The sequence below is a fragment of the Cervus canadensis genome, chromosome 1 (assembly GCF_019320065.1).
Source record: "Cervus canadensis isolate Bull #8, Minnesota chromosome 1, ASM1932006v1, whole genome shotgun sequence".
NCBI lineage: Eukaryota > Metazoa > Chordata > Mammalia > Artiodactyla > Cervidae > Cervus > Cervus canadensis.
In genome coordinates, this window is record NC_057386.1 from 62,380,030 (window position 1) to 62,401,803 (window position 21,774).

The 21,774-nt window shown below is 45.5% G+C and overlaps 1 protein-coding gene across 2 annotated transcripts in view; it reads left to right on the forward strand.

Moving 5' to 3' along the window:
- Window positions 1–436: 436 nt before the first annotated feature.
- Window positions 437–21,774, forward strand: part of DCHS2 (dachsous cadherin-related 2) — a 325,512-nt gene continuing 304,174 nt past the window's right edge. Inside the window, exons 1-2 of one of the 2 annotated variants that reach the window (XM_043484120.1) lie at window positions 437–1,262; window positions 1,546–3,902. In XM_043484120.1, coding sequence (XP_043340055.1) covers window positions 1,887–3,902 — 2,016 coding nt within the window. In that variant the 5' untranslated portion in view covers window positions 437–1,262; window positions 1,546–1,886. Of the gene's footprint in view, window positions 3,903–21,774 lie in introns of both variants that reach the window. The other variant, XM_043484112.1, reaches the window with a different exon arrangement.

The window sequence follows — 21,774 nt, forward strand, 5'->3', positions numbered from 1 at the left end:
GTCTGCTATAAAATAAATTATTGTTATTTTATCAGCCATAGGGATGATGGGTGGCTGTAGATTAGCAATTATATATATATTAAAAAGACATCTTGCTGTAAGGGACTGCTACTCAGGGCTCTTGGTGCTCCTTAAATGTCTTCCCTGATGGCTCAGTGATAAACAATCCACCTACCAGTGCAGGAGATGTGGGTTCAGTCCTTCGGTCAGAAGATCTCCTGGAGAAGGAAAGGCGACACACTCCAGGATTATTCCCTGGGAAATCCCACGGATAGAGGAGCCTGGCGCGCTACAGTTCATCGGGTCTCAAGAGTCAGACAGGACTTAGTGACTAAACAACAAAGGAGAGCAACAGTATCCAGGAAATTAAGCCTTTCCTCTGGTCTAAATGTAAAATTGCAGAAACCATTTGCTAAATATGGCAAGCCATCCTTAAGAGGGCAGAGTCTTTCCACGGGCATTTTTTAAGAGAGGCAATTTATCAATTTTTACCTATTATTACGGATAATTGAAGGGAAACTCGCGACTATAGCAATTCATTGATAATCTCCGGCTCAGACACAAGCTATTTTGAAAGTGGTATCAGTAGTTGCTCCGCCTGCAAACTTCCCCGCTCAGCGGCGATGGTGGAGCTTGGGAAGGTGATGGCCTCGGCTGCCCCGTCTTTCTGCCCATAAATCAGCGTCGTAAACCATCTTGGAAGTGTTGTGATGGCGCTGAATGCATAAAGAGTGTTCGCGAGCCGAACCTATTGTCTTCATTGCCGGTGGCAGAGGGGAGCGATGAGTCGCTCACCCGTCGCGCGGCACGCGGCGTAATAAAGCTTGGTTTGCACCGTGTGTGTCACAGATTTCTCGGGGTTTCTCGAAGGTTTTTCCAAGTTCCGCCTTCTCCCCCTTTGCAGTCATTCTGGCCCCAGCTGTGCATCGGCCTTTGACTCCATCTGTCCTTCCGCTGGGGACGAGTCTTTCTCGCCACATGGAGAACACAAGTTTGGCTCTCCAGGGTAATGATAACCCCCCGCCCTCTCCGCTCGGCAGGAGCTCCCCAGCGTCAGGCCCGCGGCAGAGCCAGTCTCAGGGATGGAGCTAGGAGGGCTGCCCCCTCGCCTTCCCCACCCCTAGCCACTCTCACGCCTAGCCCAGCCTGCGCGATCCCCACCCGCCCCACGGCCCCCATCTGAGGCTCTTCTCACGTTTGCTCTCCTCTCCTCCGCCCCCAGCCTGACCAGGAACGTGCCCCGCTGCAGCTGCGCCTCGCAGGTGGGAGTTCGCCGGGGTGTGCGGCCGCGTCACGGCGCGCAAAGAATCGGGGGGAGGCGCGCGGTCCCGGGCGCTCCGAGACGCGGCGGGCGCGGCCGCCCCGGAGCCGCTGACTGCGCCGCAGTCGGATCCGCCTCTCCCTTCCTCCCTCCCGCTCCGGCCCCGCGCCCTCGCATCCTTACCTTCCCCTTTTCCCCGGCCCGACCCCCAGCTTCCCCGGTGCGCGCGCTTTAAATAATTTCATCCTTTTTGGCAAAGGAAATAATGCACCTGACTTTACCAGGGGGAAACGACCAGCAGAGCCCAACAAGGAACAGATGTAAAAGGAATAAAAGGAGAGAGAAAATGAGATGAGACTCGTATAAAGAAATCCAGGGGCTCAAAAGGTGGCTGACAGTGGCGGAAGCAGCTTGAGCTCCCCCGGCCTGTCTGCGCGAGCTGCGGGCGGAGGACGTCTTCACCAGTTGCGGGTGTAACCGCGGGAACTCCTGCGTCTGTTGGTTTGTTTGCCAAACAAAGTCTTTTCTTCTTTGGCTCAGACACCGAAGAGGCTCCTGGATTTTTCTGCCACTCCGCCACAAGCTAGCAGTTACCCGGGAGCCTTCCCAAGGAGCTGGCGGAGACATGAGCCCTTCAGGGCGGAGGATGGGTGAAGGTCGTCCAGCCTGGAAGCGCCTCCTGCTCCCTGGAAGCAGAGGGTCACCCCGCGGGAGGCAGGGCGGCGGCGCCGGGGCGCAGCGCTTCCTGCTCCGGCTCTACGTGCACGCGTGGCTGTGGGCGGCCTCGGGCTCGTCTGCTCAGGTGTTCAACCTCAGCCTTTCCGTGGACGAGGGCCTTCCTCCGGACACTCTGGTCGGCGACATCCGCGCGGGGCTGCCGGCCACGCAGCAGCAGCAAGAGGGGGGCGGCTTCTTTCTTTCGGAGGATTCCGATGACTCTCCGCTGCTGGACGACTTCCAAGTGCACCCGGACACAGGCATTATCCGCACGGCGCGGCGCCTGGACCGCGAGCGATGCGACCACTACAGCTTCGTGGCCGCCACGCTGCTGGGCGCGGTGGTGCAGGTGGAGATCCGAGTCAACGACGTGAACGATCACTCGCCCCGCTTTCCTCTGGACTCCCTGCAACTCAACGTCTCGGAGCTCAGCCCACCAGGTACCGCCTTCCGCCTGCCAGGCGCCCGAGACCCGGACGCTGGGCTTTTCAGCATACAGGGCTACACCCTGGTGCAACCGTCCAACCTGCCTGAGGACCCCGCAGGACCTTTCTTCCAGTTGCGCTACGGGGCCCCGGGGTCGCCACCGTCGCCGCCGTCCTCGTCGTCCCTTGAGCCCCTGGACGTGGTGCTGCTTCGGCGCTTGGACCGAGAGGCGGTGGCGGCACACGAGCTGCAGATCGAGGCTTGGGACGGCGGTCGTCCGCGGCGCACTGGCCGCCTGCGAGTGGAACTGCGCGTGCTGGATGAGAACGACAATCCTCCGGTCTTTGAGGAGAGCGAGTACCGCGCCGCGGTGCGCGAGGACGCTCGGCCGGGCACCGAGGTCTGTCGCGTGCGCGCCACCGACCGTGACCTGGGCCCCAACGGCCACGTGCGCTACAGCATCCGCTCCCGGCAGGCGCCCGGGGCAGCGGGTGGCGGCGGGACGCTGGGCGACGCGGCCTACTTCGTGGTGGAGGAGCTGAGTGGCGTGGTGCGGGTGCAGAGGCCGCTGGACCGCGAGGCGCAGGCCTGGCACCAGCTGGTGGTGGAGGCCCGCGACGGAGGCGCGGAGCCCGAGGTCGCCACCGTGCGCGTGTCCATCGCGGTGCTGGACGTGAATGACAACCGGCCCGCCATTCATCTTCTTTTCCTCACCGAGGGAGGCGCTGCACGCGTCTTCGAGGGCGCTCGGGTCGGCGACTATGTGGCTCGGGTCTCCGTGTCAGACGCGGAAGGTGACCCAGAGAAGGACGAGGAGGCCGCCGGGGAGCTCAGTGGAGGCCTCGGGGTCGGGAGCGTCTCGCTGACCTTGGAGGGCGGTGAGGGAGCCTTTGTGCTGCGGTCCGGAGGCTCCCCAGGGGTATTTTTGCTTTGCGTCGAGGGGCCCCTAGATAGGGAGAGCCGAGACCTGTATGATTTGCGACTGGTGGCCACGGATGCGGGATCCCCGCCGCTGAGCACCGAGGAGACGCTGCTGCTCCGGGTTGCTGACCTCAATGATCAGCCGCCTCTCTTCAGCCAGGAGCATTACTGGGCCTCGGTGTCCGAGGCCGCGGCTCCCGGCACCGCGGTCTTGCGCGTCAGCGCCTCGGACGCAGATGAGCCTGGCACCGACCATGCCAGGCTGCGCTACGCGCTGCTCCCTCTCCCCGCTCTCTGCAACCCGGAGGCTCCGAGGCCCCCCGCTGAGTGCCGGCCGGCCTTCAGCATTGATCCTGAGAGTGGTGTGATCAGCACCGCCCAAAGCCTGGACCGGGAGGCCCAGGAGGCCATAGAGCTGAGAGTGGTGGCCCACGACCTCGGAGAGCCCCCGCTCTCGGCCACCTGCCTGGTGAGCATCGCCGTGGACGACGTGAACGACAACGAGCCCGTTTTCCTGAAGCAGGTGTACAACGCCACGCTCCCGGAACACACCGCAGTTGGGCACTGCTTTCTGCAGGTGAGCGCATCAGGCCTGTGGATCAAGGGGAGACCTGGGAAGGGATGGAGGAGCTGTGAGTAAGTTCAGAAAGGATTTTTTTGTGTGTGATGTGGATAGTTATACTCAAGCTCAGAAAGCAGAGGACATGGGCTCTGGTTCCTGCTCTGCAGGGAGAAGAATGGGTGCCCTCCTGTAATCTAGCCCTTCTGCTGGGGCTTGAACTGAAAGGTCACTTAAGATCTTTTCTGCTTCATATGATATTTGGATCTTGACTTTTCCTACGGAATTCTGACTTCCCTCTCTCTGTATCTGAGCACCCAAATTGGTTTGGGAGGACCCACCCATTCTCAGCTTTGCTTCTGAACAGTGTACCGATGGCAGTATCGTGTGTATTTGAACATCATTATGTGCACGCTGGGGGAGGAAGGTGGCCCTCACATGTCGTTTTCTCAAATAAGCAAGTGTGTGGCCTTAAACACTGAAACTCTTTCGAGTAACCATTTACAGAGACTTACTACACATAGTCCTACCTTCTTTGGAAACTTACAAGAACTAGTTGAGGATACCAAGTCATTTTTACCGGTTGTGGGCTGAATCCTCCAATGATGTCTTCAAGACTGAGGAGGGGTGAGTTTCAGTCATCCTTTATGAAATGGGTGGTATCCTTTACAAATGGATCTCAGAATGTTGTAATATGCACCCTTCTAGCAGTAATTCTTATGGCTTCTGATTTCCTAGTAGTTATCTGAAGTTATCTGATGTGAGATAACAAACTGGATTTCCAAAACTTTTATTTACACCAAGATGATTTGAGTGAATAACTCTAGCCTGAGAGCCTAACTAGTGATCAAAGCTGTAAAGTGCCATTTAGCTCTCAGGCTGGGTTGTTTTAAGACCTCTGTAGCTTATTTCTTGGTTCTTAGGGAGTGAGGCTTTAGGCCTTATAAGTCATGTCTCAATAATATTCAGATAATTTAAGATGCCACTATATTTTAAACATGAGTTACCTGACTGGTTTGCTGTCTTTTTTTAATCCTTTGTATCTGTTGTTACATTAGATAAGTGGTATACATAATAATCTCTACCACTTTCTCTGGCATGATTGGCAACTCATTAGTTGCTAGGTAATTAAAAGAAGGCTTGAAAATCAGTTAATGCTTGCTGCTTAAAGAGGTAGATCTGTGAATGCTGGTGGAAGTTTATTTACATCTGAGGCAGTCTGCTCTGATGAGGGTTGGCTGGTCCTTCTCCATCCAAGGTAGGGTCAGATCTGGGGGCGACTTAGATTGGGTCCATCAGTGTTCTGCTGGTCAGAGCTTAGCTATATGGTGTACCGCAGAGGTGGCTAAGAAATGGAGAGGAACACAAGGCTGCCGGTGGGGACTGATCGGGTCTGCCACAGCTGTCAAAAACTGAAGTCATTAGAGTTGAGAGGTTGGACTAGATAATTGCTAAGATTTCTTTCATCTGAAAGAGCTTAAAGGTCTTGGTACAAAACAGTACAACTTGACTCTATTTGAAGGAAAATAAGCAGAGTGGATTCACTGTAATTCCTTTGACTAGAATCGTTTTAAAATTGTGAGATGACTGTGCCATGACATGTGAGCTTATCCCATTATTATGACTTGATATGTGGATCTGGATCCATTATGGTGAACTGAACGTGGCTCAAGTGTAAGAGTGCATCTTCAATCAAAAAAAAAAAAAAAACAAAACCCTTCAGGTTACCAAATATTGCTGTAGGTATTGATACTATTAAATGGTGCTGATTAGCATGTCTGGAAACTCCAACAGTTGAGGCCCTCTAGATTGCAGAGACCAGCTTATCCACAGCCCTCTGGCGGCCTCGCCACAGCAGCTGTGTGAACTTTCTGCACTGCGTCAGCTCTCTGGCTGACTCTGTCCCTCAGCTTCTCACCTGTCCTCCGTTTGCTCGCCATCTCTTTGCTCTCGATGTTTCTTTATATTGCTTTGTGAAAACAAACTGTCCCAGCTCTCTCTGGATCTCGTGGCCTCTCCTTTCTCCTGGGGCTTTGTTTAATTACATTCTATCAGTTCTTATAGCTGAACCTTTCTGTTCTCCTTTACCAGCTTTCTCTCTCTAGATCTCATAATTGTTCAACTCTCCTTGGTCAGAATCAAAGCAAAAACAAAATGAGAAGCAACAGGAGGGAGAAAAAGCCCTTTCTTGGATTCCCTGTAGGGGAATACCATGTCACCTAATAAAATAAACTCCGAACCTTGAAGATGTCTCGGTGATTAGTCTGAAGCACTAATCCCTGGGCTTTTTCTGCTCTTACTGCCACTTAGGGTCACCAGTGCTGGCCGAACCCTTCCATAGTCTCAGACCCAGACTGGAACTTTCCAAAGACTTGAAGTGTGGTTCAGAACAAACAGATTTAATACAGAGGACAAGAACCAGTAGCCTGAGTTGGGTGTCCTCTAGCCCGAAAGGGTTTTCCCAGCCCTGAGGACACTCATCTGGGTTTTTAGTTCCTTGCTCTCCACTGCCCTCCACATGGAGAGCCCCTTCTCGACAACTTGCTCCCCCACCCCCCACCCCCAGGATCTCCTTTCAGCATGTCTTGATGCGCTCATGCTCACGGCAGGGAGGGATTTCTGTTCTGCATTTGTCCTGGTGTTTTCCTCTGAGTTCTAATGTCCAGTACTGAAAGACTCCCTTTTTCTTCAGATGACTGTCAAAGAGACTGACTTCAGCCTCTCTCACTGGTGGGACTGCCACTCTCTGCCCCACACTAAATCCAACAGATGAGAACTGCATCAACAGCTTTTATCTTGCAACTAGATCTTCAGACAGTGTAACTCCAGCCTGCATGCCTGAATCACACACATGCTATAGCAAGATTATTCTCTCATCCTTCCTCAAATATTAGTATTATATTAATTGACTAGTTCATTTTCTTAATCAAACAACAGCATTCACTGAATAAGCAACATTCCATGAACAGTATTTCTTGGGTACCTATTCCAGGAATAGGTCTTGGTGCTGGAGAGGCAGTGGTGAGTATAATGGGAGAGTTCTCGGTACCAGCCAAGTATAGAGTCCTAAGTCCTCCATATCCTGTCTCCTTTCTTTCTCCAAGTGAAGGCATATGCCCCACCCCTTCTTGCTGATCACTCTTTTACCTGGGTTCTGACCTCCCCTACCGCTGTGCTAAATTCTGCCGCTCCAAAAGCAGCTGTGTTCTTTTTTTTTTAATTGTTTTTATTTTAATTGGAGGCTAATTACTTTGCAACATTGTATTGGTTTTTGCCATACATTGATATGAATCAGCCATGGGTGTACTTGTGTTCCCCATCCTGAACCCCCCTCCCACCTCCCTCCCCATCCCATCCCTCAGGGTCATCCCAGTGCACCAGCCCTGAGCACCCTGTCTCATGCATTGAACCCGGACTGGTGATCTATTTCATATATGGTAATATACATGTTTCAGTGCTATTCTCTCAAATCATCCCACCCTCGCCTTCTCCCACAGAGTCCAAAAGTCTGTTCTTTACATCTGTCTCTTTTGCTGCCTTGCATATAGGGTCATCCTTACCATCTTTCTAAATCCATATACATGCGTTAGTATACTGTATACTTTTTGTATCCAGTGGGCTTGCTTGGTTTAGCCTGCCTCATTCTCTAAAACTGCCCACTTCCTCTTTCTTGAATGTGTCCTCTTTACCACCTTCTGTCTCATTTGCATCCTCCGTGTCTCTATCTTGTCAATTCCTCTTTTCCTCTTGTGTCACCTACTCTTTGTGATAGAGGCATGCCCAAAGGTTTTTTCTTCCTTTCCCTTGCCTCTTTTTTATACTTTCTACTTAAACATTCCCAGAACTTCAACTTTTTAATTTCTTTTTAACATCTCTAGGGTTAACCTCCTTTACTAATAGTATCTCAGATGGTAAAGAATCTGCCTGCAATGCAAGGGACCCTAGTTTAATCCAGTCCCTGAGTTGGGAAGATCTCCAGGAGAAGGGAATGGCAACCCACTCCAGTATTCTTGCCTCGAGAATTCCATGAACAGACCATGGGTTCCCAAAGAGACCCGACTGAGCAACACACACACGCACACACACCCCATTTCTTTACCTGCTGTGTATCTCTGCCTGGATGTATTTTTGACTTTTCAAAATCAATCACTTCACAAACCAAGGCCATTTTCCTTCAACTCTTTCTTTCTCACTACCCCCACCCCTGTCTTCAGAAATCAGCTCCTTTTAAACACTTTCTATATTTTTGAATGGATCCTTTCTATAGTTGTGTTTATGCATTTGGTATGTGTGTGGGATATGTGTTTTGCTGTTTGTTGGAGTGGCTGTGGTTTTCATTGTTGAGAATTATAAGGGTGAAGAGCAAGGTCAGGTCTCATATAATTGACTAATTTATTTAGGTAAAAAGCAGGTCTTGAGACCACAGTAGGGCATGGGAGACAGCACAGGCTGTGCTCATGTGTTTGCTATCCTGGGCTGACTTTGAGGAGCCTGATTATGAGGGATGCCCGGTCATTAAACACAGTATCTGCCATTTGGGAAGATGTGGGAGATGGGAAGGCCTGATGCCAACTGTGCTCTATGGGCTGAGGGGGCTAACCTCTATCTTGTTTCTGATTCATTTTATCTTTGGGGGTTTCTTCCCTTTTATCAATCCCTAGCCTTTAGTAAATTCTTTCCAAATATGTTGGTTTTGTCTCAGCTGTACTGTGGAGGTAAAAGTGGAGAACGTAAAACGCTGCTGGGGGTGCAATGATTTAAGGGAAGGGTTATTAAGTAGCTTTAGTCAGAGTGTCCAGGGCTTGCAGCCCCTCTTCCGAAGCCTGGGTGGTGTTGATGGCAAGGGATGCTGAGCTAGGTGGTCCTTAGGAACAGTGAGGTCTTCTTTCAAGAAGCTGTCCTAGTGCCAGGCTGGGATTAAGATACTCTATTAGGAAGATGTTTCCTAACTCCTTTGGTTCCTCCCCACATCTAACCACACTAGCTGCCAAGGGCCGCAGTGTCTCTTGCTTTGGTCCTTCACTCATACCCACGGTCACCCTAGTTCTGTCCACATCGTTCCCTGTCTTCTGCTGCCTGTCCTTTGCACTGGAGGGATTTTAGGTGTATCTCAAATGCCACCTCCTTCCTCTAAACATTTCCTTGTTCTGACCAGCTCTTTTCTTAATGTTCCTTATGGTGCTGCAGTTGTTTATTTGTGTTAGTAAGATGATGGATCGTGATTACCTTGTGCAGTTGCAATTTAATGGCATTTGAGTCCCTGTAATTCCTAGTGTCCTCAATCACATATACTAGAAGATCAATACTTTTGTTAAATTGGATTGAAGAGCATAATAAAAAGAATTACTAGTCAGGGTTACAGCTGGTCAAGGTTTTTTACTTTCTTGACGTTTTGTTTGTGCGTCTATTAACTTTATTATAAAGTTAACTTCCTGCATATATTGTATTATTGGTCCTTTGGAATTTTATGGTCTGAATTGCCTTGTTTATCCCTCACCTTACTACAGACATACTCTGGCTGCTTATCTTAGATACAAGTTTATGCACGTACGTCCTGTGTGCCAGCTTTGACGTTGTAGAATTTATGACTGTATGTGACTGTCTTATTCCTGCTCTTGTGAATGGACCTGACCTATCTGTGCTCATGCACTGAAAGCGCATGAGATTTCCCCAGTGGGCATTTCCCATCTCCAGGATGTGTCTGGATTACCTGCAAGCTGTCGTCTTCTCTGGTTATCTCTCTTCTGCTGGCCTCACGTTACCGTTCCTGCATGTGCTGTGTGCTTCCGGCTTTGCTGTGATAACCTGACTTACTATTTTACTATTTATTTGTGCCTATGCTGGGTCTTGATTGCTGCACACGGGCTTCCTCTAGTTGCCGTGAGCAAGGACTCCTCTCCAGTGGTGGCGGCTCCTCTAGATGTGGAGCCTGCGCTCCAGGCACGCGGGCTTCAGTCATTGCAGTACCGGGGCTTAGCTGCTCCGTGGCATGTGGAATCTTCCCAGGACATGGATCAAAGCTGTGTACGCTGATTGGCAGGCAAACTCTTAACCATTGGACCACCAGGGAAGTTCTCAATGATCTGTTTTAGGTATTAGAGATGGCTGTAGAATTCTCTCCAACTTCACTTTGGTATCCTTCCTCTCCTTGTCCCCCATCCTGCTGCTGCCCAAGATCAGTGAGCGGGCTTTACTTCCTTTCCCCTTTTCCTGCTTGAGAAAGATGATCATATAATTTGTTTGGCTGTGTCATCGGAGGGGTATATCCTGGAATCTGTGGGATGCATCTCTACCTACACTCAATAAATAACTTTCCAGCCCTTTGTCTAGTTCTTGGTTCTAGAACTAGAGAAAGATGACTAATGTTACACTGTTGAAAGTTCTTAGCTTTGAAGACTAAAATTAGGCTTCATGCAGTGATGAAAGATAGAACTACACCATGGGGTCCGTGCACCTGGATTGAATTTCAGCTTCACTACTTACTATCCATGTGATCTTGGACACTGTGCCCCTTGTCCTCATCTTGGAAATATGGATAATGATGGCATCAGCTTGATAAAGTTTTTTTGTGTGTAATGAATTAGTATGTATATGCTTAAAATAATGCTTTATTCACATTAGGTGCCGGATATGTGTTATTTATTATTAAATGGTAGTAAAGAAGACTTATAGAAATGATAAAACTATTTTGCTGTGTATAGTGGATGCTGAGGACTAATTAAAAATGACATTTCAAATAAAATTCTCCTGCATGAAAAGAAAGTAGCAGAAAAAATTTCAAATTTTCAGTTTTCAGCTAGATGTATGTGTCTTACAGTGAAGGGAGAAATCTCTTTTGCTTACACTGGAAACTTGTAACATCCCTTTATGGGTTTATAGAATCCCACCTGTCCTAAAGGAAGGTTCAGATGACCTTTCAATAGCTATTCTTCTCCCTCGTTCTTTCCACAAAAACTCCACTGTGAAAGTTGCAGAAAGACTAGGTGATGTGATGACAGTCGTGGCAAAGACCTTGGTGTGATGGGTCCTCACGGGTTCACCCAAGATGCACTCAGTACCACACTTAACTCAATGTCAAGACCTGACCCCTCTCAGCTGCGCAGAGCATGATTCTGACCTACAGAGTACCTTGATGTCTTTTTTGTATTGAGTTGTAATTAACATACAATATGATATTAGTTTGAGGTGTTCAGCATAGTAATTAAATCAATCACCACAATAAATCTAGTTATGACCCATCATCTTACAAAGTTGTTACAATATTATCAACTGCATTTCCTGTGTGTACATTACATCCCGGAGACTTCTTTATTTTATAACAGGAAGCTTTTACCTATTAGTCCCCTTTACCTATTTCACAAATCCCCCCACCTCATTCCCCTTTGGCAACTACCAGTATGTTCTCTGTACTTAAAAGCCTGTTTCTGTTTTACTTTGTTTTTTGGATTATACATACAAGTGAAATCACATGGTATTTGTCTTTCTCTTTCTAACATATTTAATTTAGCAGAATACTCTCTGGGTCCATCCATGTTGCCACAAATGGCAAGATTTCATTCTTTTTATGGCAGAGTAATATTCCACTATGTACATATACAGACATACACACTGTGTGTGTATATACATGTATGTATATATGCTACATCTTTTGTATCCATCTGTTGTTGGACACCTACTTTGTTTCCTTATCTCAGCTATTGTAAATAGTTCTGCAGTGAACAAAGAAGAACATGTTTCTTTTTTCATTAATGTTTTCATTTTCTTTGGAAAATAACCAGAAGTGGAATTACTAGGTCACGTTGCCATTGTTCAGTCATTTAGTTGTGTCTGGTTCTTTGCAACCCCGTGGACTACAACATGCCAGACTTCCCTGTCTTCCACTAATTCCTGGAGTTTGCTCAAACTCATGTCAGTTGAGTCAGTGCTGCCATCAAACAGTCTTATTCTCTGTCGCCCCCTTCTCCTCCTGCCCTCAATCATTCCCAGCATTAGGATCTTTACAAATGAGTCCGCTCTTCAAATCGGGTGGCCAAAGTATTAGAGCTTCAGCATTAGTCCTTCCAATGAATATTCAGGACTGATTTCCTTTAGGATTGACTGGTTTGATCGCCTTGCTGTCCAAAGGACTCTCAAGAGTCTTCTCCAACACCACAGTTTGAAAACATCAATTCTTTGACACTCAGTCTTCTTTATGGTCCAACTCTTACATCCATACATGACTGCTGGAAAAACCATAGATCTGATTATATGGACCTTTGTCGGCAGAGTAATATCTCTGCTTTTTAATATGCTGTCTAGGTTTGTCATCAGAGAAGGCAATGGCACTCCACTCAGTGCTCTTGCCTGGAAAATCCCATGGACGGAGGAGCCTGACAGACTGCAGTCCATGGGGTCGCGAAGAGTCGGACACGACTGAGCTACTTCACTTTCACTTTTCACTTTCATGCATTGGAGAAGGAAATGGCAACCCATTCCAGTGTCCTTGCCTGGAGAATCCCAGGGACGGGGGAGCCTGGTGGGCTGCCGACTATGGGGTTGCACAGGGTTGGACACGACTGAAGCGACTTAGCAGCAGCAGTGGCAGGTTTGTCATGGCTTTCCTTCCAAGGAGTAATTCTCTTTTAATTTCATGGCTGTGGGTACCATTTGCAGTGATTTTGGAGCCCAAGAAAATAAAATCAGTTACTGTTTCACTTTTTCTCCATCTATTTGCCATGAAGTTATGGGACCAGATGCCATGATCTTAGTTTGTTTTTTTTTTTTTAAATGTTGAGTTTCTAGCCAGTATTTTCATTCTCCTCTTTCACTCTCATCCAGAGGCTCTCTAGTTCCTCTTCACTTTCTTTGAGTAAATTGATAACATTTGCATATCTGAGGTTGTTGATATTTTTCCCAGCAATCTTGATTTCAGCTTGTAATTCATCCAGCCTGGCATTTTTCTTGATGTACTCCGCATATAAATTAAATAAGCAGAGTGAAAACACAGCCTTGTAATACTCCTTTTACAACTTGGAACAAGTCCTTTGTTCCATGTACGGTTTTGACTGTTGCTTCTTGACCCCCAGATAAGTTTCTCAGGAGACAAGTAAGGTGGTCTGGGTATTCCCATCTCTAAGAATTTTCTACAGTTTTTAGTGATCCACACAATCAAAGTCTAGCTTACTAAATGAAGCAGAAGTAAATGCTTTTTTGGAACTCTCTTGCTTTCTCCATGATCCAGTGAATGTTGGCAATTTGATCTCTGGTTCCTCTGCCTTTTCTAAGCCCAGCTTGTATATATGGAAGTTTTGGTTCATGTACTGCTAAAGCCTAGCTGGAAGGATATTGAGCATTACTTTGCTAGCGTGTGAAATGAGTGCAACTGTGTAGTAGTTTGAACATTCTTTGGCATTGCCCTTCTTTCGGATTGTAATGAAAACTGACCTTTTCCAGTCCTGTGGCCACTGCTGAGTTTTCTAAATTTGCTGGCATATTGAATGTAGCACTCTCACAACACTATCTTTTAGAATTTGAAATAGCTCAGCTGGAATTCCTTCTCCTCCACCAGCTTTGTCTGTAGTGATGCTTCCTAAGGCCTTCTTGACTTCACACTCCAGGACGTCTGGCTCTAGGTGGGTGACTACACCATCGTGGTTATCCAGGTCATTAGACCTTTCTTGTATAGTTCATCTGTGTATTCTTGCCACTTATTCTTAATTTCCTCTGCTTCTTTTAGGTCCTTGCCATTTTTGTCCATATGTCCATCCTAGGATGAAATCCTTCTGGGACCCCTATAAATGTGAATGTTAAACTATCCTTATTTTAAAAATCCTTTCTTTTTTTCTTTTGTTCTTCTGATTAGGTGATTTCCACTCTTCTGTATTCCAGAGTGTCTATCCATTCTTTTGTGTCAGCTAATCCAGGGGTCTCCACATGCCAGACCATGGACCGGTACTGGTTCATGTCCTGTTAGGAACTGGGCTACACAGCAGGTGGTGAGCAAGTGAGGGAGGCTTCATCTGTGTTTACAGCCGCTCCCATTGCTCACTTTAACACCTGAGCTTTGCCTCCTGTCAGATCAGTGGTGGCAAGAGATTCTCATAGTGCAAACTCTACTGTGAACTGCCCATGTGAGGGATCTAGGTTTTGTGTTCCTTATGAGAATCTAATGCCCAATGATCTGATTCTGCATTATGGTGAGTTGTATAATTATTTCCTTATATATCACACTGTAATAATAATAATAGAAATAAAGCACACAATGGGTCATCCTGAAACCAGTCTATGGAAAAATTATCTTCCATGAAACTCTTCCCTGGTGCCAAAGTGGTTGCGGACCCCTGATCTAATCCACTTTTGATGGTAGTCTTCTTGATGGATTCTTTTTTATATTTCCTTAATCTTTCTTGAAGTTCTCACTAAGTTCCTCCATTCTCCCAAATTTGGTGAACATCCTTGTGATCATTCCTTTGAGCTGTTTGTCAGATAAGTTGTTTATCTCTATTTCACTAGGTTTTTTATTTTTTTTTCCAGGGTTTTATTTTGTTCTTTAGTTTGGAATTTATTCCTCTGTGTCATCATTTTGTTTGACTCATGGTGTTTGTTTCTATGAATTAGATGAAACATCTCCCTCTCCCAGTCTTGAAGGAGTGCTGTTATGTGGGAATACCCCTGTGTGAACTTCTTTTCTTGGTGGTTTTGACAGGAGTGGGTGCAGGTCAGGGGCAGTCCTTGGACAGAGCACAAAGACCACTTTAGCAGGATGGCTGGTACTGGAGCAGACGTGGGCCAGTGGCAGTCGCAGGGCACTCAGGGGCAAGGCTTTCTTGAAAAGATGATTGGAGCTGGAGAAGGTAAGAGGCCGGGGGAAGTCCTCAGGGGGCTTAAACAATGACTCCCCAGCACCTCTAATCCTGGAGAGGGCTCCAGCAGTTCCCTACTCATGTGGTAGGGGATCTAAGGTTGAGTTCAGTTCAGTCGCTCAGTTGTGTCCGACTCTTTGAGGCACCATGGACCATAGAACACCAGGCTTCCCTGTCCATTAGCAACTCCTGGAGTTTACTCAAACTCATGTCCATCGAGTCAGTGATGCATCCAAAATTTCATCCTCTGTAGTCCCCTTCTCCCACCTTTGATCTTTCCCAGCATCAGGGACTTTTCCAATGAGTCTGCTCTTCACATCAGGTGGCCAAAGTATTGGAGTTTCAGCTTCAGCATCAGTCCTTCCAATGAATATTCAGGACTGATTTCCTTGAGGATTGACTGGTTGGATCTCCTTGCAGTCCAAGAGAGTTCAAGAGTCTTCTCCAACACCACAGTTCAAAAGCATCAATTCTTCTGCACTCAGCTTTCTTTTTAGTCCAACTATCACATCCATACATGACTACTGGAAAAACCATAGTTTTGACTAGATGGAACTTTGTTGGCAAACTAATGTCTCTGCTTTTTAATATGCTATCAAGGTCGGTCATAGCTTTTCTTCCACGGAGCAAGCATCTTTTAATTTCATGCCTGCAGTCATTTTGGAGTCCCCCAAAATAAATTCTGTCCCTTTTTCCATTGTTTCCCCATCTATTCACCATGAAGTGATGGGACCAGATGCCATGATCTTAGTTTTCTGAATGTTGAGTTTTAAGCCAACATTTTCACTCTCCTCTTTCACTTTCATCAAGAGGCTCTTTAGTTCTTCACTTTCCACCAGAAGTGTGGAATCATCTACGTATCAGAGGTTATTGATACTTCTCCCAGCAATCTTGATTCCAGCTTGTGCTTCATCCAGTGTGGCATTTTGCCTGATGTACTCTGCAAATAAGTTAAATAAGCAGGATGACAATATACAGCCTTGACATACTCCTTTCATGATTTGGAACCAGTCTGTTTTTCCATGTCTAGTACTAACTGTTGCTTCTTGACCTGCATACAGATTTCTCTGGAGGCAGTTCAGGTGGTCTGGTATTCCCATCTCTAAGAATTTTTCAATTTGTTGTGATCCACACAGTCAAATGCTTTGCTGTAGTTAATAAAGCAGAAGTAGATGTTTTTCTGGAACTGTTGCTTTTTCAGTGATCCAATGGATGTTGGCAATTTGATCTCTGGTTCTTTTGCCTTTTCTAAAACCAGCTTGAACATCTGGAAGTTTACAGTTCACATACTGTTGGAGCCTGGCTTGGAGAACTTTGAGCATTACTTTGCTAGCGTGTGAGATGAGTGCAGTTGTGCAGTAGTTTGTACATCCTTTGGCATTGCCTTTCTTTGGGATTGGAATGAAAACTGACCTTTTCCAGTCCTGTGGCCACTGCTGAGTGTTCCAAATTTGCTGGCATATTGAGTGCAGCACTTTCACAGCATCGTCTTTTAGGATTTGAAATAGTTTCACTGGAATTCTATCATCTCCACTAGTTTTGTTCATAGTGATGCTTCCTAAGACCCACTTGACTTTGCATTCCAGGGTGTCTGGCTCTAGGTGAGTGGTCACACCATCATGGTTATCTGGGTCATTAGGATCTTCTTTTGTATAGTTCTTCTGTGTATTCTTGCTACCTCTTCTTTATATCTTCTGCTTCTGTTAGGTCCATACCATTTCTGTCCTTTATTGTGCCCTTCTTTGCATGAAATGTTCCCTTGCTATCTCTGATTTTCTTGAAGATACCTCTAGTCTTTCACATTCTCTTGTTTTCCTCTCTTTGTTTGCATTGATCACTTAGGAAGACTCTCTCATCTCTCTTTGTTATTCTTTGGAACTCTACATTCAGATGGATATATCTTTCCTTTTCTCCTTTGCCTTTAATTTCTCTTCTTTTCTCAGCTATTTGTAAGCCTCCTCATTTTGCCTTTTTGCCTTTCTTTCTCTTGGGGATGGTTTTGCTATCCCCCTCTTGTATGGTGTTATGAATCTCTATCCATCATTCTGCAGGAATGCTGTTCATCAGATCTAATCCCTTAAATCTATTTGTCACTTCCACTATGTAACTGTAAGGGATTTGATTTAGGTCATATCTGAATGGTGTAGTGGTTTTCCCTACTTTCTTCAATTTAAGTCTGAATTTTGCAGTAAGGAGTTCATGATCTGAGCCACAGTCAGCTCCTGGTCTTGTTTTTGCTGTCTGTATAGAGCTTGTCCATCTTTGGCTGCAAAAAATATAATCAGTCTGATTTTGGTTTTGACCATTTGGTGATGTCAATACCAAAATCAGAAGATAGAGGAGAGTGAAAAACCTGGCTTAAAACTCAACATTCAAAAAATGAAGATCATGGCATCCAGTCCCATCACTTCATAGCAAATAAAAGGGGAAACGATGGAAACAGGGACAGACTTAATTTTCTTGGGCTCCAAAATCACTGTAGATGGTGACTGCAGCCATAAAATTAAAAGAGGCTTGCTCCTGGAAGAAAAGCTATGACCAATGTAGACAGCATATTAAAAAGCAGAGATATTACTTTGCCAACAAGGTTCCATCTAGTGAAAGCTATGTTTTTTCAGTAGCCATATATGTATGTGAGAGTTGGACCATAAAGAAAACTGAGCACCAAAGAATCGGTATTTTTGAACTGTTGTGTTGGAGAAGACTCTTCAGAGTTTCTTGGACTGCAAGGAGATCAAACCCAGTCAATCCTAAAGGAAATAAGTTCTGGATATTCATTGGAAGGACTGATGCTGAAGCTGAAGCTTCAGTACTTTGGCCACCTGATGCGAAGAACTGCCTTGTTGGAAAAGACCCTGATGCTGGAAAGGATTCAAGGCGGGAGGAGAAGGGGGCGACAGAGGATGAGATTAGTGGATGGCATCACTGACTCAATGGACATGATTGTGAGTAGACCCCGGAGCTTGGTGATAGACAGGAAAGCCTGGTGTGCTGCAGCTCATGGGCTCTCAAAGAGTTGGATATGACTGAGCAACTGAACTGAATTGATTTGGTGATGTCCATTTGTAGAATTGTCTCTTTTGTTTTTGGAAGAGAGGTTTGCTATGCCTGGTGTGTTCTCTTGGAAAAACTCTGTTAGCCTTTGCCCCTTTGCCCTGCTTCATTTTGTACTCCAGTGCCAAACTTGGATCAGTTATGATAGGATATTGCATCAAACAGACAAAAATGTCTTAATCTTGATTATTTAATCTTCCTGTTTTTACCTTTTGACTCTATGGCCTCTGGGCATACTAGTCCTACCCTGTATGTGCAATGGGACACTGTCTTTCTTAGAAATTCTGTCTTGAATTTCCTTTTATTATAAAAAGCCCATGCATGCTCTTAGCTTCATTTCAGGGTTTACTGTTTTCCCATAAAAAGACAGATTTCAGATCGCCTTACTGATGAAGTGTATGGATATTCTCTAATAGAGAAGATGGAAGAGGTTTACTGCTGCTCATGATTTTCAGGTGTCTTTGATTTGGACAGTGGCAGTGATCTAGTGGTTAAAAGCTTGTTCTGTAGAACCAGACAGAACAGGGTTTATATTTCAGCTCTGTAACTTGGTCTTGAGCAAGTTCCCAAACCTTTGTAAGCCTCAATTTTCTCATCCATAAAATAGGGATGATAATAGGAGTGACCTCTCAGGGCTATTGAGGCGATTAAATAAGATGATATGTATCCAGGGTGGAGAGTGTTGTCTGCCACATGGTAAACTCCCAGGAAAATTTATTGTGTGTATCTTTACTTCACCACTCACAAACTGAAAAGCTAAGTGAGAGTGAAAGAAAGGTCAGTGTCCTGTTTTAAAATCTTCTGTGGCTAGTCATGTTAAATGGATAGAAATATGAATCTGTACCTCAAATGGCACTCTAGGGAAGCTCACTGTCTTAAGTCCCATGTAGACCTTTAGTCCCAGATGTAGTCTGCTGCTTAGCATGGATAGTCATTAGAGCCTTCTAGGCCTTGAGGATGCCTTGACCTTCTTGGTTGAAAATATAGATTAGAGTAGCCTGATCTCTGACATTCTTCCACAGTTCATCTCTGGTCATATTCACCAGACCTAGGGCACCTATGACCCTGGGCGTGTTTCTGGCCTTCCAAGTGAAACCATTTACCTCAGATTGGAACTTGAACATATGTGCCAGGACTCATGCCCAGTCAAAGCCCAGTTTGAGACTCAAACCCATGAGACCAGGACTTGCCCAGCCAAAACCCACAGTCTTTCAACTGAGGCCACAAACTTGGTTTTAGCACCTGATGAAGTTCTAGTTCTTAATGTCTCATGGAAAAAAGAATTCAATGAGAGACAAAGTGATAGGTAAGAAGTGAATTTATTTAGAGAGAAACACTCCACAGACAGAGTGTGTACCATCTCAAAAGGCAAGAGCAGCCTTGGGAGAAACACTGCTGAGGCAAGAATGCGGGCCATTGCAGAAGGCGAGAACAATCTCAAAATGTACTGTAGTTAGCTTTTATGGGCTGGCTAATTTCACAGGCTAGTGAGGATCATTCCAACTGTGTTGAGGAAGGGGCAGAGATTTCCAGGAATTAGGCCACCACCTACTTTTTGGTCTTTGAGGGTTGGTCTTGGGACTTTCAGGGCACCTCCGGGCTTGTCATTTAGCTTGCTGTTACAGTGAATGTATACTGAAGACCAGTGTCTAGCTGAAGTTCACTTACTTGCCATCTTGGATTCATTTGATTCTAATCAGTTTATGTTGTGTTCTTGAGCTTTGCCATTCTTTCAAAGGTTATACTGTGCCCCTTTCCCTCCGGTTGCACCAGGTCAAGTGTATTTCATAAGAAAGAAGCACCACCAGGCTTTGTCTTGCTGTATTTGTCTCTTCAGATGTAAATTATCCTAGCAAAAGAGGAAAACATTGACATCCTAGGATGTGGCTGACTTGTATATTCATTTTCTTATTGCTTATCCTGAGAGATTCTCATTTTCATTCAGTAGTGGAAGTTGGACAAAGGGAAAGAAGAGACATTTTGAATTTTCTTTTAATTAAAATCAAGGGGAATAATATCATTTACAGTACTCTTTAACAATCATTTATTGATGCACATTGAGTGGTTTTGAATAATTCATTCAAGTGAATAATGACAGAAAACAGATACAATGAAAGAAAAAAATGACATCAATTAAAATTTATTTGGCTGCCTCCTTTAAGAAAACTGACCATAACAGATCATTCCTTAGAAGTTCCTTTGCATATCAAAATTGGAAACTTAGAGATTAAATTCAGTCATCCCTTGGTATTTGGGGAGTATTGGTTCCAGGTCACCCACAAATACAAAAATCCTTGAATGATAAAGTTTCCTCATATAAAGCGATGCAGTCATGTTATATTAAGGTAAAATTTTTTCCAGTTATACTTTTATGTATAGTGCATACATTCAATATATTGAGATCTTTCATGTAGTTAGTAAGTTACTTGTTTATGTTCACTTTGTCACAGCTTTGTTGTGGCAAAGGGCCTTGCATAACTCAAGGAAGCTATGAACCATGCCATGTAGGGCCACTCGAGACAGATGGGTCATAATGGAGAGTTCTGACAAAACATGGTTCACTGGAGGAGGGAATGGCAAACCATTTCAGTATTCTTATGGTGAGAACCACATGAACATGAGCAGTGTGAAAAGGCGAAAAGATGTGACACTGGAAAGTGAGACTGCCAGATCAGAAGGTGTCCAGTGTGCCACTGAGGAAGAGCAGAGGGCATTACTAATAGCTCCAGAAAGAATGAAGTGGCTGGGCCAAAGTGGAAACAATGCTCAGTTGTGGATGTGTCTGATGGCGAAAGTAAAGTCCAGTGCTGTAAAGAACAATATTCAGAGGAACCTAGACTGTTAGGTCCATGAATCAAGGTAAATTAGAGGTGGTCAAGCAGGAGATGGCAAGAGTGAGCATCAACATTCTAGGAATCAGCGAACTAAAATGGACTGGAATGGACAAATTTAATTCAGATGACCCTTATATCTACTATTGTGGGCAAGAATCTCTTAGAAGAAATGGAATAGCCCTCACAGTCAACAAAAAGAGTTCCAAATGCAGCACTTGGGTGCAGTCTCAAAAATGACAGAATAATCTTGGTTCATTTCCAAGGCAAACCATTCAGTATCATAGTAATCCAAACACTTTGCCCCAAACACTGATGCTGAAGAAGCTGAAGTTGACAGTTTCTATGAAGACCTACAAGACCTTCTAGAACTAACACCAAAAAAAGATGTCCTTTCCATCATAGGAGATTGGAATACAAAAGTAGACAGTCAAGAGATACCTAGAGTAACATGCAAGTTTGGCCTTGGAGTATAAAATGAAGTGGGGCAAAGGCTAACAGAGTTTTGTCAAGAGAACACACTGGTCATAGCAAATATCCTTTTCCAGGAACCCAAGCGATGACCCTACACATGGACATCACCAAACGGTCCATACCAAAATCAGATTGATTATATTCTTTGTGGCCGAAGATGGGAGAAGCTCTTTGCAGTTAGCAAAAATAAGACCTGAAGATGACTGTGGCTCAGATCATCAGCTCCTTATTGTGAAATTCACGCTCTAATTGAAGAAACTAGGGAAAACCATTCAGATGTGACCTCAATCAAATTCCTTATGATTATACAGTGGAGGTAATGAATAGATTCAAGGGATTAGATCTGGTAGACAGAGTGCCTGAAGAACTATGGATGGAGGTTAGTAACACTGTATAGGAGGCAGGGACCAAAACCATGCCATAGAAAAAGAAATGCAGGAAGGCAGAGTGGCTGTCTGAGGAGGCTTTACAAATAGCTGAGGAAAGAAGAGAAGCAAAAAGCAAGGGAGGAAGGGACAGATATTCCCAACTGAATGCAGAGTTCCAGAGAATAGTAAGGAGAGATAAGAGGATAAACAGTTCAAAGAAGTAGAGGAAAACAATAGAATGGGATAGACTAGAGATCTCTTCAAGAAAATTGAAAATATCAAGGGAACATTTCATGCAAGACTGGGCACCATAAGGGCAGAA